The 17244-nt window shown below is 38.6% G+C and overlaps 1 protein-coding gene across 2 annotated transcripts in view; it reads right to left on the bottom strand.

Annotated features, from left to right (window-relative positions):
* Positions 1-17244, bottom strand: part of LOC126470467 (fibulin-1-like) — a 660942-nt gene that overhangs the window by 276621 nt on the left and 367077 nt on the right. The window contains exon 13 of one of the 2 annotated variants that reach the window (XM_050098327.1): positions 11411-11600. The exons of the other annotated variant lie outside the window; for it this stretch is intronic. Within the exon in view, the coding sequence (XP_049954284.1) occupies positions 11411-11600 (190 nt within the window). The remainder of the gene's footprint in view (positions 1-11410; positions 11601-17244) is intronic. 2 annotated transcript variants of the gene reach the window in all.

The following is a 17244-nucleotide window of genomic DNA, read 5'->3' as shown; positions in this document are numbered from 1 at the left end:
TCACCAGTGAACCTTAAGATTAGATTGTAATATTTGGGCTCAAGAGAATGAAATTTGGAGGTTGGAAGACACATCTGGCAAATTGCAGCTCACAGTAAATAATCAAACAGTGATATACAGGGAGAGTATCACATACTGTGGTCAGCTTTTGCACAGCTACAGGCATTACTACATCAGATGATGTAGTTAGTCCAGCGAGTGTGATGAAAAATGGGGTTGTTGGACACAGTCAGTTATATTTTGACAATTGTTTTCAAAACAGCCAACACAGTGGATCTAGAAAATATTAACAGGTCATTACAATAAAAAGGCAGTGGGGAAACAGCTGGCTTGCACACTACCCAGCTCGCCAGTCTGGAAAAAGACAACTGTGCATTTTGGCTGCAGCGCTAATGGACCACAATCAGGCAGCAGCTGATGCAACTAATCATGACTGAGACATATTCAGTGACTGTCCAGATAACTTAGACAGTTAACGATTGCAAAAATAGTCTGCAACATTGACGACAGTATCACTGATGCATACATGAAACAACAGGAAGCCATGTTACACATTTTTCTTGGGCATTAATACCAATAAAATCCAAGCCATATTACTTGTACTATTATAATTACTAATAGGAGTAAGGAAGAATTTCTATCACTATACCTGACCACCATTATGAGAAAACAAATGGACACAAATTTGGAAAGTCATACTCAGATAGCATGGCGTGGAAAACTGTACAAAAATTTGTGTAGTTGAAAGTGCTCAGAATACTACTGGTGCTACCAAACAGACAAACTCATGCCCTCCTCTTTGTGAATAACAACACTGCTGAGCTTACCAGTCACCAACTGCACTGCAAAACATGTGATACCATTCTGGGATCATGTAAGTTTTCATTGTTACACTCCCAAAATTATGCTATAGAATGTCTGAAAGTAGCAATGTCTGGCAAAACAGAGTTTTTCCAAAGAGCAGGTCTACATTAGTTATATTCTGTAGCAAACCAAAAAGTTGTATCTTTATTTGTTACACACAAGGTCAAAAAGTGGCATACAGTGAATAGAGCTACACGGTCAGGGGTTGTTAATGGTACCTGCCTCTCAATGGCACAATGCTTCTGCTATTTAGTGAGTGGTCTCCTTTATTCTTAAGGTTCAATTCTCTTTTCTATTCTTCCTTAAATTATCCTGGTCAGCAGCTTGGATGCATTAGCTGTCAAGCTGATTCTGTGTTAGTTCTCACATTTATCTGCCCTTGCTGTCTTCAGTACAGTGTGTATGACACTTTTCCAAAACTCCAGTTACATGTCTCCTGTCTTATAGAATATACACACTAAAAGGAGTACCCATTTGGTTGCCACTTCACCCCAATGATTTTAAAAATTCTATAGGAATGTTGTACACCTTCTCTGCTTTGTTTGATTGCAAAAGTCCCCTAAAGCTCTGCCAAACTTCTACTCAAATACTTTGTTCCTATGACCTCCAAAATTTATTTTGCCTTTTCTATATGCTGAATCTGTGTATCTGATGAATATTTTCTTCTTGATTCCTTTGCATTTTTCCTGTATCCACTTTGCTTTAGCCCTTGAACTGCCAACTCATTTCATTTCTGAGGGACTTACATATCTGTATTCCTTTCATCTCTTGAACATTTTAGTATTTCCTTGTTTTGACAATCAATTGACATATTTCATCTCTTGCCCATGATTTCTTCACCTTTCTTATACCTGTATTTGATGGCCCAATGTCTGTGATCACTCTTTTTATAGACATGCACATGCACCCAAGGTGCCTACTGTGGTATTCAGTACTGCAATACCAACAGGCTCCACCTGTTCCAACATGCATCATCATTCATCAGTATTTCAGTACCCACCCCCTTGTGTGTTGATTCTTTGTGATGATTGTCTTAAACTTCAGCCTACTCTTCATCATTGCTAAATTGTGATCTGAGTCTATATCTGCTCCTGGGAATACCTTACAATCCAATATCTGATTTCAGAATCTCTATCACACTATGAAATAATCCAGCCTGTATCTTTCACTGCCTTCTAGTCTTTCTCAAGTGGAATCCTTTTGTGATTTTTGAACAGTGTACTTGCTGTTACTAGCTGAAACTGATTGCAGGTCTCAAAGATAATTTTTTCCTATCTCATTTGTATTATTGAGCTCATTTTCTCCTATATATCTCTCTTCTGTTGCATTTCTCACTTTTGTTTTCCAAGTATCATGATTTTTATCTCCCTTTGCATAGTTAGTTATCCTCAAGACTTCTTTAATCTCAGTACCTTCTGCCCATGATCTCAGCCTACATCTACTCCTTGGAATGCCTTAGAATCCAGTATCTGATTTCAGAATCTCTGGCATGAACACTAGAGCTGTAGTTGATGTTATTGTGTAGGGGTACACTGGATACCCCCCCCCCCCCTCCTCTATGAGGGTTCAGGACAGTCAAGTGGAGAGGTGGTGGTGAGGACCTGTATCACACCCATTGTGTCATGAGACAACATAAAAATAAATATCAATTTATTGTTGAGAGTTTTACAGTGACTCAGTCTCAGGAGGGTGCCGCATGGCGCACCAGCACCAGTCATGTAATCTGTGGTTCCAGCCCTTGGTGTTGCCTTTAGTCAGTTCTGTGGCTGTGTGCAGGGTGGAGTGGTGGACAGTGTGTCCCCACAATCTAGTGTAACTGTGGACATCTGGTGAAGCCTCATCACTCTCATAGAGTGTAGCTGCACTTAGGTTTGCCTCCAGAAATTGCCATAACCCTGATAACAGTTCTCATGATGGTGAGTAGGTAAGGTGCTACAGGCACTAAAAAGGAGTGGTGGCACCAGGTGCCCAGCTCCCAAGTTGAACAGCTTACAGCTGGACAGATAAGTTCTTCATCCACAGAAGTAGACTCGATCATAGCTGGCAATGTTTTATGTCACCAGGTGGCCTTGCAACAAATGGAGCTGGCCTTCCATCAGTATCTGTGATGCAGATGGAAAGACCAGACTCTGTGCCTTGAGAGCAAGGAAGGGGAAGGATATAAGGTGGTTTCTGACAGGATTTCCCTGTAAGGCTGAATGAATATGTTCCAGTTTTCTGAGCCTGTTAGCATTCACTGCTGAACTAATGTTACAGTTCAGAGCATTCTTTTATGCAAGGTTTGCAGCCTGAAAAGCATTCTTGTATAGTCTTTAGGTGTAGTTACTATTCACAGCCCCATTAACGGAATATTGTTATGCCTCCTTTGCAAAGAAGTTATGGTGTGGATTCAGGTGTTCCTGATGCTCTCTCTTGCACAGTCTGTGGCAATGTGCTCCTTCCTTGTTTGTGTTCCAGCACCATCAAGTGTTTACACTTGTTATGCAGCCACTGCATATCGGGTAGTTCATTCCAAGCAGCTCAAAAATTTTATTCTTTGCTCTAATACTATTTAGCTGTGCAACTGTTGATTTGGTTTTGATTCTGATGAGAATAATCTTATCACTTCACTGTTAATAGTAACTCACTCTTCACCTCATCTTCCTATTCAGTACTAATCCTATTCTAGTTAGATCGTTTTCTATTCTTATTTGTAATGCTGTATATTTGTCACACAAGATATCTTTATTTTCTTTCCATTTAACTTCAATGTGACCACTATTACATATAGATTCAGCCTTTGCATTTCCCTTTTCAGATTTTCTAGTTTTCCTATCGTAACCACATTTCCCATATTCCAAGGTCCAACTCTTACAATATCATCATTTCATTCATTTTTCAGTCTGGTATTTATTTAATTACAATTTATGAGCATCAAGCCAGCACAATGATGGCTTTTGCAAATGTCGGACATAACAATATGACAGAAATTGTGTTACGTATTTCAGATGTTGCATCTTACATCTATGTTATACATTTATTACTTTGTGCCTTGTTACTGTTTCATATCACAAGCTATGTCTTAGATTTCACTGAATGAATATAAACATTTTCCTCATGGCTACCTCTTATGGAGATCCAAATGGGGGACTAATCCAAAATATTTTGTCAAGGGAAAGATCACCACAATTACAGGCCACATTTCCTTTGGGTAAATATTACTATGTCTTTAACACATGGGTTTCCATTGCTTTCTGCATCCTTATATCATTGATCACTGCAAATTCATCTGCCTTTTATGAAAGTTTCCCATCCCAAAGCCAGAGCATGGCCTGAACAGTTGTCCATTCCTCTGTACCATTCTGACAAAGCCATTGGCAGAATAAGGTCAACTTGACTCCTTATACCAGAAATCTTCAGCCACTATAGCTGATGACTTTTATTCTATATCAAACTAGTGGCTGGGATCGAACACAGGTCCCAGGACTTTCAGAATACCATTCAAAGATAATATCCCTAGACCATGATAGCACACTGTGATCAAGAGTACAGTAACTGAAAAATACCAGTGTGCAAAACGTAAGCACAAACATAATTTTCACTCGATGTGCCATTTTGCAATAACATAACTCAATGAAACTTGGAACACCCATGGAAAGAAATGCTACAGTATAGTAGAAAAGGTAACTGAAAGAAACACAATGAGAAATCAGAAATGGCATTTTCATTCAAATATAATAATTACACTAATGTCACCTTAATTTATGACAGTCTCCTGAACATTAAAAAAGGTGGACATCATTCTTAATATGATGTGTGATCACCACCAACAACACTGGATGCTCTGAATGTGCTCCCATGCTAGCCACAAGGTTGATAAGGAGCTCTTGTGATATGGCATTCCATTCCTCCACCAGCATGGTTGAGAGCTGCTGGGCGGTCACTGGTACACGTAGTCATGCTTCAGTGCATATCCCCAACACATCCCACATGTGTTCGATGGACTTTAAATTGGAGGAACAGGCAGGCCTCTCTATTCACCACATATCCTCACATTCCATGAGCTCTTTCACCTGTCGTTTTTGATGCAATCATGCACTGTCATCCATGGAAATGTAGTTAAGGCTAAATGCACCCCAGAAAAGATGGACATGTGAAGGACTACAGTTACACAATAAGGCTGACCAGTGAGTGTGCCATGTTCAAAGATTTGGTGGCCAGTACAGCCATGCAACATTATACCTCCCAACACCGTAACATTTGGACCACCAAAATGATCATGTGTGACAATGTTCTTGAGTGCATTATGTGTTCCCACATCTGACCATATGAAGGCACATTCAGAATCACTACTCAGACTGAATCTACTCTCGTTCAAGAAGAACATGTGACCCCAATCCTTGTTGGTTTAGTTTCTATGCTCTTCGCACCATCTCAAACGCTGATGCCAAAGTGCATTTGTCAACGGAACACAAGATACTGGTCATCAGGCAAAAAGACCACCCCCATGCAGTCACTATGCCTTTGTGGAGCATGAGATTGTGTGCCTTTCAGGCCTGTTAATTGTGGCTGGAATTGCATCTCCTATTTGACATGGGTACCTTCTTGCCAGCTGCACAATATAATGGTCATCTGTTAGTGTAGTTGATCATGTGCGACCAACTCCTCTCCTTCGGTCAGCAGTGCCTGTGATTCAGGACACTCTACAGGCACATGAAACAGTTCTGTGAGCAATACCAAACTAATGGGTTACTCTCATCCTACTTCATCCTTCTTCCAGTTACTAGATCATTCTTCTGCACATGAAGTCACCCAAATGTTGTGTCTGGGCCATACTGCAATTAAGGACACCACCACAGTGCTCTATAAATGCTTGCTGATACACAAACTGTCTTTCTCCATTCCATAAACTGCCTGGTGTTGTGGGGCCTGCTCCATCTGTTGCTATAGTCTTGCTGACCTCACATCATATGATGTCTTCATTATGTACACAAATGGGAGACATCTGGCAACAAGCTCCCACTTTCATCCATTTTCACTGGGTTTTTAAAATGTTATGTACTTTATCTATTTCATCCTTTAGTTTTGCACAGCAGTGTATATAACTGTGAAAATTGAAAGAGTTAATTGCTAAGGGATGGTGGTGGCTGTATAAGGCAGTAAGGTGACTGAAATGGAAATGGGATAACACTTTTGTAATGTGGTAGACCTCTGACCACAGAGCAGAGTAACAGCAGCAGCAGCTTATCTGTAGTACATAGTTTGTTTACATTGTTTAATTTAGTGCTATTCTAACTTACTTCTCAGCAGAAGTGAACAGTAGCTGATCATTTAGCTGTTTTTAGTAGCACTATCTATTTATGTTGCAAGAATTTGCATATTTTTCGATCTGTTGTCTTGAGTGAGTTTACTTCCTAGTGTAGTTTCCCGCCGCAGAAGTCCCCAGTGTTGCTCTGTTTACTGGATTCTATGACCTTTGCAAATAGTAAATATTCAGTAGACCTCCAGCCTCAGATCCTCGAGTTTAATCTTGTGTTTTGTAAGTGTATATTCAATTAATCAGTAGTGTAGCATTTATTCAGCTGTTTGTTTTGAGACTAGTGACCATTCTAATCTGCATAGTTAGCTGCTCAGTTCTGTGCCAGCTACTGCCTGTGACACATTTCCGAGACATCAAGTAATGTATTTAGATTTTTCTGTGTTTTTAATAGTATATATTTGTTTGAAACATCAGGAGGGCAACAAGTTGCTTATCTCAGTTTTTGCAAGCTTTTACGGTTTACTCTTCAATTAGTCTTGCTAGGATGGGTAGTACATGTGCCTGCTGTGTGCGGGCACAGGAGGAGCTGGCCATAATTCATGAACAGTTTAATGTGGCTTTGGCTGTGATCAGTCACCTTCAGGCTATTGCCTTGGGGTGTAGTGTTGGTGGAGATTTTGGAGCATTGCATGGGATACCTCAGGTGTCACATGTTTTGTCCAGGGGCTCTACTGCTGAGGCATCTTCTAGTGCACCCAAAGCAGTGGACCCACAGGATAAGTGGCAGGTGGTAACAAGTTAGCGTTGCTCAAGACGGAGGACCAATATTGAGGCTGGCTGTATGGCATAGCCTTTTCACCCTGTGAGTGAACAGGTGGCTGTTCCTTCAGCAGGGTCCAAGCAGGAACACATGGGCAGGAGTTTGCTAGTTATTGGGAGCTCCAATGTTAGGCACATTATGGAGCCCCTCAGGAAAATAGCATTCAGGGCTGTAAAGAAAGCCAGTGTTTGCTCAGGATGTCTGCCAGGAGGGCCTCATTCATGATGTGAAAGTGGCCTTGCTTGTGTCTATTGAGTGTGCAGGGTACAGTTGTCTGCAAGTTGTGGCTCACATTGGCACTGACAACACCTGTCGTATGGCTTCTGAGGTCATCCTCAGTTCTTAAAGGTGGCTGTCAGAGGTGGTGAAGACTGCTGGCTTCGCATGTGGGGGTGCAAGCAGAGCTTGCAACTTGCAGCATCATTCCCAGAGTTGACCAGGGTCCTTTGGTCTGGAGCCAAGTGTAGGGTCTCAGCTGAAGGCTTCATTGTCGCTGTGATGGTCTTGGCTATTGATTTCTGGAACGATGTTATTGGTTGGGGATTTGTAGGACTCCTCTTGATAGGTCAGTGGTGCACTACACAAAGGAAGCAGCTACTTGGGTAGCCAAGTACTTGTGGAGTGCACATGAAGATTTTTTAGGCTAGGCAGTAGTTTGAGGTACTCACATGATCACTCATCAGTCAAAACACACATTGGGAAATCAGACCATGTTCAGTGTAAAGAAAGTTAAACTGTAAAAATTTTGCCAGTAAACTGTCGAAGTACTCATAACAAAGTCCTAAAATTTACTGCCCTCCAGGAAAGTTCTCAACCTCAAATTATTCTTGTGACTGAGAGCTGAAGTAAAAAGCTCTGAGATATTTAGCAAGTCTTGGAATGTTTATTGGAAAGACAAATTAGATGCAATTGGAGGGGGAGTATTCATTGTAGGTGACAAAAATTTTGTCTCTACTGAGATTGAAATTTAGTGTGTTAGTAAAGTTATCTGGTCATGCATAATAGGTCTAAGTGAAGCCAAGTTAATTGTTGGATGTTTTTACTGACCATCCAATTCTACTATGACAGTTCTAGAGTCATTAAAAGAAAGTCTATGGTTATTTATACATAAATAGCCAGATCATGACTTCAACCTACCAAGTATAGGTATGTGTATGGACTCATTGCAGTTAGTCTTGTGAAGTACTTTTGAATACATTTTCTGAAAACTGTCTTGAGCAACTACTTTGGCACCCCAATGGAAGTATCTTGGACCTTATAACTAGAAACCGGTCGGACATTATCAATGGTATTAGTATATACATGGGGATTAGAGATCATATCATCATAGCGACTATGGTTACAAAAGTAAATAAATCAGTCAAGAGGAATAGGAGAGTGTTTCTGCTAGAAAGAGCAGATAATCGGTTGTTAGCATCTCACTTAGACAATGAACTACAATCATTTAGTTCCAGAATGATGGACACAGAGGAATTATGGGCAAAGTTTAAACAAACTGTAAATTGTGCACTGGACAAGTATGTGCCTAGTACAAAGTAAGTGGATTACAGATGGAAAAGAACCACTGTGGTTTAATAACAAAATTCAGAAAATGCTGCACAAGCAAAGGCTGTTGCACTCTTAGTTCAAAAGAGAACATGCAAATGACAACAGGCAAAGATTAGTAGAGATTCATGCATCTGTGAAAAGATCTATGTGCAAAGCATACAACAACTACCACCAACGTAGCTTGGCTAAGGATCTGGAAGAGAACCTGAAAAAATTCTGGTCCTATGTAAAATTGCTAAGTGGGTCTAAGGCTTCCATTCAGTCACTCATTCACCTGTCTGGTTTGACAGTAGAATATAGCAAAAGAACAATGAAGTTTTAAATTCCACATTTAAGAAATTGTTCATGCAGTAAAATCATACAGACATAGTGCTGCTTGACAATAGCACAGAGTCAAATATGAATGACATGAGAATAAGCATCTCTGGCATAGAGAGACAACTGAAAGAGTTGGAGACAAATAAATCAGCAGGTCTGGATGGAATCCCTATTCAGTTTTACAAAAAGTACTCTACATCATTGGCCCCTTACTTAGTTTGCATTTATCATGAATCTCTCGACCAGCACTATGTATCAAGTGACTGGAAAGAAGCACAGGTGGTTCCTGTATATAAGACAGGTAACAGAACAGACCCACAAAATTACAAACCAATATCCTTAATATCAGTTTGCTGCAGAATTCTAAAGCACATTCTGAGTTCAAATTTAATAAATTTCCTAGAGACTGAAAAGTTCATGTCTACAAATCAGTACAGCTTTAGAAAGCATCGCTCACATGAAATTCAGCTTGCTCTTTTCTCATATGACATACTGTGAACTATGGATGAATGGCAACAGGCAATTTCCACATTTCTACATTTCCAAAAAGCATTCGATTCGGAACCCCACTGCAAACTGTTAACAAAGGTACATGTATATGGAATAGGCTCCCAGATATGTGACTGGCTCAAAGACTTCTTAAGTAATAGAGCTCAGTATGTTGTTCTCAATGGCGAGTGTTTATTGGAGACAGGGGTAACATCAGGAGTGCCCCAGGGAGGTGTGATAGAACCATTGCAATTTTCTATATGCATAAATGATCTGGCAAACAGGGTGGACAGTAATCTGTGGATGTTTACTGATGATGCTCTAATGTATCTGAAGTTTAAAGATAAGTACCTATTGATACAAGATGGCTGACCTAGACTAAATTTCTAGTTGGTGTGATGAATGGCAGCTCACTCTTACTGTATAAAAATATAAGTTAATGTGGTTGAGTAGGAAAAACAAACCTGTAATGTTCGGATACAGCATTACTAGTATCCTGCATGACAGTCATGTATTTTAAATATGTGGGCGTAGCATATGAAAAGGAAAGAGCATGCGAGGATTGTGGTAGGGAAGGCAAATGGTCAACTTTGGTTTATTGGGAAATTTTAGGAAAGCGTAGTTCAGTTGTAAAGGAGACTGCATTAAGGACACTGGTATGACCTATTCTTGAGAACTGTTTGAGTGTTTGGGATTTTCACCACATCGGATAGAAAGAAGACATCAAACTAATGTTACCAATAGGTTTGATCAGCATGTAAGTGTTACAGATAAGCTTCAGGAGCTCAAATGGGAACCCATGGAGGGAAGAAGACACTCATTTCAAAGAACACTACTAAGAAAGTTTAGAGAATCGGCATTTGAAGCTGACTGCTGAGCAATCTTACTGCCACCAACATAAATTTTGCATAGCGACCATGGCAATAAGATATGAGAAATCACGGTTCATATGGAGGCATATAGATAGTGTTTTTTCCTTGCTCTATCTGCAAGTAGAAGAGGAAAGGAAACGACTAGTTGTGGTACAAGGTACCCCCCACCATGCACCGTGTAGTGGCTTGTGGAGTACGTATGTAGATGCAGATGTAGATGTAGAGATATTGCTCCTCATATCAGAGATCATAGGATTCAGTAGTAAAAAGAATTTCTTTGCTGTAAATAAAGTAAATTACAAAGATGGTATATCATTAGAGATGCAGCACAAACTCAAAGTAGAAAAGGTTGTGACAGGCAATTAACGATTGCTTTTGAAAGGGAACATGCTGGCACTTGCATGGAGTGTGTAAGAAGTGATGAGAGATACACCAAATGAAGGACATTATTTCAAGAAAATGTGCTGCATTAAAACTGATAGCACAGTTTCTTTTGCATAGTGACTGATTAATGTTTTACATGATGACTAGTTTAATGATAAGAAAGTCACACCAAGATTATCTGAAATATGTAATAGAGTTCTATGCAATGAGTTTGAGGTGAACTAAAGACGATTTAAGCCAAAAATCTGTTGGAATTTGGACTCTTCACTCTTGTGTCTCAATCAAAAACTAATGTGTGAGATCAGCTCACTTGCTCAGTGCCCTGACCTACTATTTCTCCTTTAAGATCAAGAAAAATACCAATGGCTAAAGCATTCAGTCTCTGAAGATTCTGTTATGAGAGGTTACATAAGACAACAAACAAATTTTGGTGTAGCTAAATGAGATTGAAAAATGAAGTGGTAATTATTTGAGATCAAGTAGAAATTTGGACAGTCAATACTTATATGCCATTAGTAATTAAATATTCCTTATCAAATAAAAACAAAAGAATTTTTGTAGAAAAAGTATGAGAATGAATAGTTTCTGAGGAATTGAAATCGGCGGCTAAAAGGAACCATAAACTTTATTGTCAAGGACCTATAACTATTCTTATGAATTAAGTAATCATTAAGTTCTATTCTTCCTAACAAATGTCAAATTAAGCTTAAGAGAGACTTATGTACACAATAATGAGAATATATTTTAATCACTAATAGTGCTTACTAATTTTAAGGAAAACTTTTTCAATATTTTTCTCAGTATATTGGCATTATAAACTACATAGGGTAACTTTCACATAAAAATAAAGAAAATCATGTATTAAAGGGCTTGTACCTCTCTGCTGGTTTGTTACAGTTATCAAGTCCTTCTTGGCACTCATCAATGTCAACACAGTTCTGAGGGTTTTCTGCATCAGTTCTGTAGCCTTCAGTACAGGAAGGATTGCACCAGAATCCTCCTAATGTGTTTACACATCGTTCTCCAGGGCTGCATGTATGTTTACCCATTACACATTCATCAATATCTGCCAACAATGGAGTATTTTTATATTTTTCATTGTTAAATAAATAATTCTCTTCCTAAATAACTGCTTGAAACAATTGTACTTGTCAGCTAACTGGTATACATGCATGAGCTTTTGAGACAGAGAGCATTGGAGAAGAGCACCCTTGTGACATCAATGTGAATGGGAAAGTAGACATATCATGAAAATTAGATATTGCCAGTCCTTGTACTAGCCATCAGAATTGACATTCCCAGAAGCATTAGTCTGAAATTTCCTGGCATATGAAAACTGTGTGCTGGGCTCTGATTCGAACCTTCAAACTTTGCCTTTCACATAAACACTGTCTATAATCCTGCATGCCAAGAATGTATTACCAAAAAATACTAGAGGCAGAGGAGTAAACTTCATGCCAAAGATGAACTGAACACTTTTAGAATGGTTTTAGCAACAGCAGCAAAGCTTCTGACTTATTGGAAAGAAATTCAATTCCACCCGCCTATCTGAATGTGGGAGCTAACATCTGACATAGCTAGCAACAATTAATTCAGTATACCACAAGTTTCTCAAGTGAGAATTTAAAAAAAAGATTTTCCTGAAAAGCAATTTTACTTAACAAACAAGTGCAAAATATATAAGTGGAAACTGAAACTTAACAGCTCATTCTTCATATTATTCCATGAACTAATTTAGCTTATCTTTTACACAACACTGAAGCTAATTCAGGTTGGTGAAGTAACTAATATAGGTAATTTCACCTTTTGAACATTGAAATGTAATTTTCAATAACATCATGTCAAATAAGTCATTGATATTACATCCATCCATCACTAGGAACATATATAATCAATTTCCTTGGTTACAGTAGAACTGTTCAGTTATGAACAATAAAATAATGAAAGATACTGCAAAAATACTGTTTTTGTAATGTCTGAAACCTGTAACAACTTTGATTAAGATGTTGTCCACTTACTATGCAACTGCTAATCATAACAGCATCTAATTACTTAGTAATTACTGAAACTCACAAAATGAAATCTTATTGACAATATGAACAAAGTGGTTATTTGGACTACAGTAATACTTATTCAAATTCTGCTCACACAAAAAATAATTTATGCATATTTGAAACCAGAAACATGTTAGGAAGATTTGGGATGGAGTAGTTTCTGTGTAATTAACAAAACTGTAGTTTTTCAGGCTTTTCTGATGAATCTGTTGCAAACACACTTCTCAGGTTTTCCGCTGGATTGTATTGTGTAAATCCCATAACATTCCATCGATATATCTGCTTGATATCTTCAGGTGATGTTAGTTTCTGCTTTCACTGCTGGAAGAAGCAACTGACGATAATCACGTGGTGGCATCAATATTTATCTAGCCAGGAGCAGGCAATATGCATGCACAGAAAATACTCACTGTTGGAGGAGAGTAATGCTCCTAGTGCCTCCTGCTGGGAGCCACAGGAAGGCCTCCTTTGCATGCACTGTGGGCAACAACTGTGCTGCCAGACACTCCTATGGTTAAAAGCTGAATTAAATCTCAGCAGGACATTGCGTCGAGTCACAAATTGGAAGTTCTTGTTTTCCCTGTTTTGATTTAATGGCAACCAGTGCTGGATATTAGGCAGTATTCAAGTGAAAACCTGCATCCCTGTTGATAAGACTATCCACTGTATGGATGTGTATGGCCTCCTTAACAACAAAGTCCCAGAAATATGATACTGGGGGTAAAATTCCAGTCTTTTCATAAAACATGCAATGCCCCATGTCCAGGCAATGTTCTGCCACCGCCGATTTATCATGCTGCCCCAGACATGTATGACAATGGTGTTTGACACAAAGTTCGTGGACAGTTTGGAATGTCTGCCCAATATAAGATTTTCCATATTGGCATGGGATCTTATACATGCTACATTTCCTAAGGCCAAGGTCATCTTTGACTAAGGGCAATAAATTCCTCAGTTTTGTTGCTGGCAGAAAAACACACTTAATGTCATGCCTTTTGAGCATTCTTTCTATTCTTGAATACATGCCACCAATACAGGGCAACAATACAGTTGCAATGGGTGCCTTCACATTTTCATTTACATCCCTGCTTTGAATTTGCTCAGAATGGAATGCTTGGCATATCAGAGTAGTCATTCTGTTGGAATACCATTCTTAGCTGTTGTAGCTCACCAGGTAGACCATCGGCATATCTGACCACATGTGCTCTATGCACCAAAGAGTGTACGACACTACTGCATTGTCCAGGATGATGACAGCTTGTGGCCTGCAAGTGTGACCACCATATCCAAAATTCAGAGGACTTCATTGGATGCCTGAAGACACTTAAGCTACAACCATCAAATCTTTTGTTTGGCTTTGAAGCTGTATCTTTATTTACAAAAGTACCTCTGCAGGACTCATTAGAGTTTATCAGCAACAAGTTTGAGAAAGACGTTGTGGAACTGTCTAAACATGTGCTTACATCAACTTATTTCTTATTCAGTGACCAGTATTTTGAGCAAGTGGATGGTCTCACCATGGGAAGACCTCTGTCTCCCACGGTGGCCAACTATGTTTTGGAAGACTTTGACGGAAAAGCATTGCAGTCGGCAAGTCTCAACTTTCCTGCTTCTAGCAGTTTGTACATGATACATTTGTGATATGGTCCCATGGAATAGACACATAACCTGTGTTTCTCTGGCATTTTAACTAGCTCCATCTGAATATATAGTTCACAAAAGAAGTGAAAAAATACAACATTTTATCATTCCTGGATCTTATGATCAGAAGAAAAGTTAATGGTACGCTGGGACATGGTGTCCACTGCAAACCAGCCCACAGGCCACAAGTTGTCATCTTTTGGTTGGCTTTGAAACTGTATCTTTATTTACAAAAGTACCTCTGCAGGACTCATTAGAGTTTATCAGCAGCCAGTTTGAGAGAGACGTTGTGGAACTGCCTAACGCGGACACTCTTCGGTACATAGAGCACATGTAGTCTCAGATGCAGACAGTCTACCTGGTAAGCTGCAACACCTAATTACAGTATTCCAGCAGAATGGCTATTCCAATAGACAGATATGCCATGCATTTTGTTCTAAGTGAATTCAAAATAGGGATGTAGATGAAGGTGTGGAGGTACCCACTGGAATGCCGTTCTTGCCCTTCATTGGCAACATGTCTTCAAGAATAGAAAGAACCTTCAAAAGGCATGACATTAAGTGTGTTTTTTGACCACCAGCAAAATGAAGGAATTTACTGTTCTCAGTCAAAGATGACCTTGGGCTTAGGAAATGTGACATGTATCAGACCCCATGCCAATGTGGAAAATCTTATATTGGGCAGACATGTTGAAGCACACAAGAATGTCAAGTTGAACGCAATCGTTACATGCACCTGGGGCAACCTGATAAATCAACAGTGGTGGAGCATTGCCTGGACACAGGGAATTGCATATTTTATGAAAAGATGTAATTTTTATCGCCAGCATCATCTTCCTGGGAATGTTTTGTTAAGGGGCCCATTCATATCTGTACAGCAGACAATGTTATCAACAGGGCTGTGTGTTTTCAGTTACACACCACCTGCATTCCAGCACTGGCTGCCATTAAATCAAAACAGGGAAATAAAGGACTTCTGAATCATCTCTTGACACAATGCACTGCTGAGGTTTAATTCAGCTTTTAATCTGTGGAGTGTCCAGCAGCAAAGTTATTTAACTGCAGCTCCCAGTAGAGGGCACTATGAGTGCTGCTTTCCTTGAACTGTGGGCATCTTCCCACACATGCATATTGCCTACTCCTGGTCTGATAAATTTCAGTGCCGCTGTGCACTTATCACTGGTCGAGTCTTGCAGCAGTGACAGCAGGAACTACCATTACCTGAAGATGCTGAACAGTTGCATCGATGAAATATTGTGTGGTTTACACAGTATGAACTCGCAGCAAACTGAGAAGTGTATTTGCAACAAAAATGTAATCTGCATTGTTTGTTCAAAGTATTTCAATGATGTTTCCTAAAAACAGAAGAACTGTGGTTGAGTTTGTATCACATTTCATGAATTTCATTTGTAACTACCGGATGATATTATTTTTTGTAACTATAGATAATTTATGCAATTGTAATTGTAACTGGCAGTTTGCTGTATGTAACAAGGTACTGATTTTTATGAAAGGTATACAAAGAGTGTAAGTGGGGGAATAGGGTGGGGGTAGGCTGATGCAACATTTCAGTGAGGACTCTGTGACATAATAAATAGTACACCTGGAACAACAACAACTGTCTTTAGGCAATTATTGAGAATCATGCATTTCTCCGGCCTGTTTTCACTTAACAAATTTCCAGGAGACTGCACCTGCAATAGAGCATCAAGAACAAGAATAGTTGATGACATTAATTATTAGTCTGATGATACTGAGTTAAACCCACCAAATTACAAGAAAAGGTTCTGTTAACATTACAAAAAGATGATTAACATTCAGTTTATTTTCATTCTTTGACAACCTTTCTTTTATCCCCAGTGCTGTTTCCATTAGACCACAAAATTTAAGAATTATATTTAATGTAACTAGTTTTGTGATTTGTTAATTATTGCTTATATCCAGGCAATATGAATTCCTATTAGTATTATGTTACAGAGAATAAGATTACAGCAATGAAAATCTGAATCATGAAATGTGGAAGAAAATCATATAAATGTCCAACTCTCGAAAACACAATTGTGGAAGACCTTCAACATATTCTATGTCAACCAAAATCAGACATCATTCTGCACACCTTCAATATTGACAAAAATCGGGTGTTGTAGTTCACTGCTTGCACTTATTTCTAAATTAATAGGAAATTAGAATTAAAGCTTTAAACAACTGTTTTCTACAATTATTCATGCTGATAATATTTTATGTAAATTAATTAATAATATCCTAGACAGTTCTACAGTTTATGTCAGGTGAACTTATTTTTTTATTATGTCCAGTTCAGGAAGTACTCATAAGCAATAGCATCATGTTATAGTGTTACTTTACCCAGGCAATCATGGAGTATTATAGTTGGTAATAAAGCCACAAATTACTCATATATTGTGATACATTATCTGTTCCTATTATATTTCATAGCTTTGGCAATTCATATTTTTTTGATGTTGATTAATATTCATGACTGGAAACCTTCAATTTTTCTGCCATGCTGTTTACTGTCTTTTATTTTAAAAATCTTTCAAAACCATCAGATTATTCAAACTTAAGAGAATGTAATTATAGCTCAATGTATTTATTGAGGTGTATCACAGTCTGTAAACTGTCAATATAAATATATCTTTGATGCACGTTTACGTTGCTGCAAGCTGTAGTAGAAAGTCAGCGTTGTGCTGTGGAAGAAAGTAGCTGAAATGTAACCTGTCTCCATAGCACCCAAGTGGGATATATTGTTAATGTATCAAGAAATGTGGAAAAGTTATTTTGTGATTACTCAAAAGTGAAGAACAGAAAGGGAAGTTATTTTAATCTGGTGTTACATTTTCAAGAAGTAACATTTAATACCTGTTTATGTTATTTTAAGGGCACAGCTAATCAACATTATTGGTGACTTCATTTACAGAAAAAGATTAACATATTGTCATTAAACATTTACAAGACCCAGGTAATCTGTTGGCAAAATCATATACAATTAAATTACAGA

This window comes from Schistocerca serialis, chromosome 3 (assembly GCF_023864345.2).
Source record: "Schistocerca serialis cubense isolate TAMUIC-IGC-003099 chromosome 3, iqSchSeri2.2, whole genome shotgun sequence".
Classification (NCBI taxonomy): domain Eukaryota; kingdom Metazoa; phylum Arthropoda; class Insecta; order Orthoptera; family Acrididae; genus Schistocerca; species Schistocerca serialis.
This window is presented reverse-complemented; position numbering and strand designations above follow the sequence as displayed.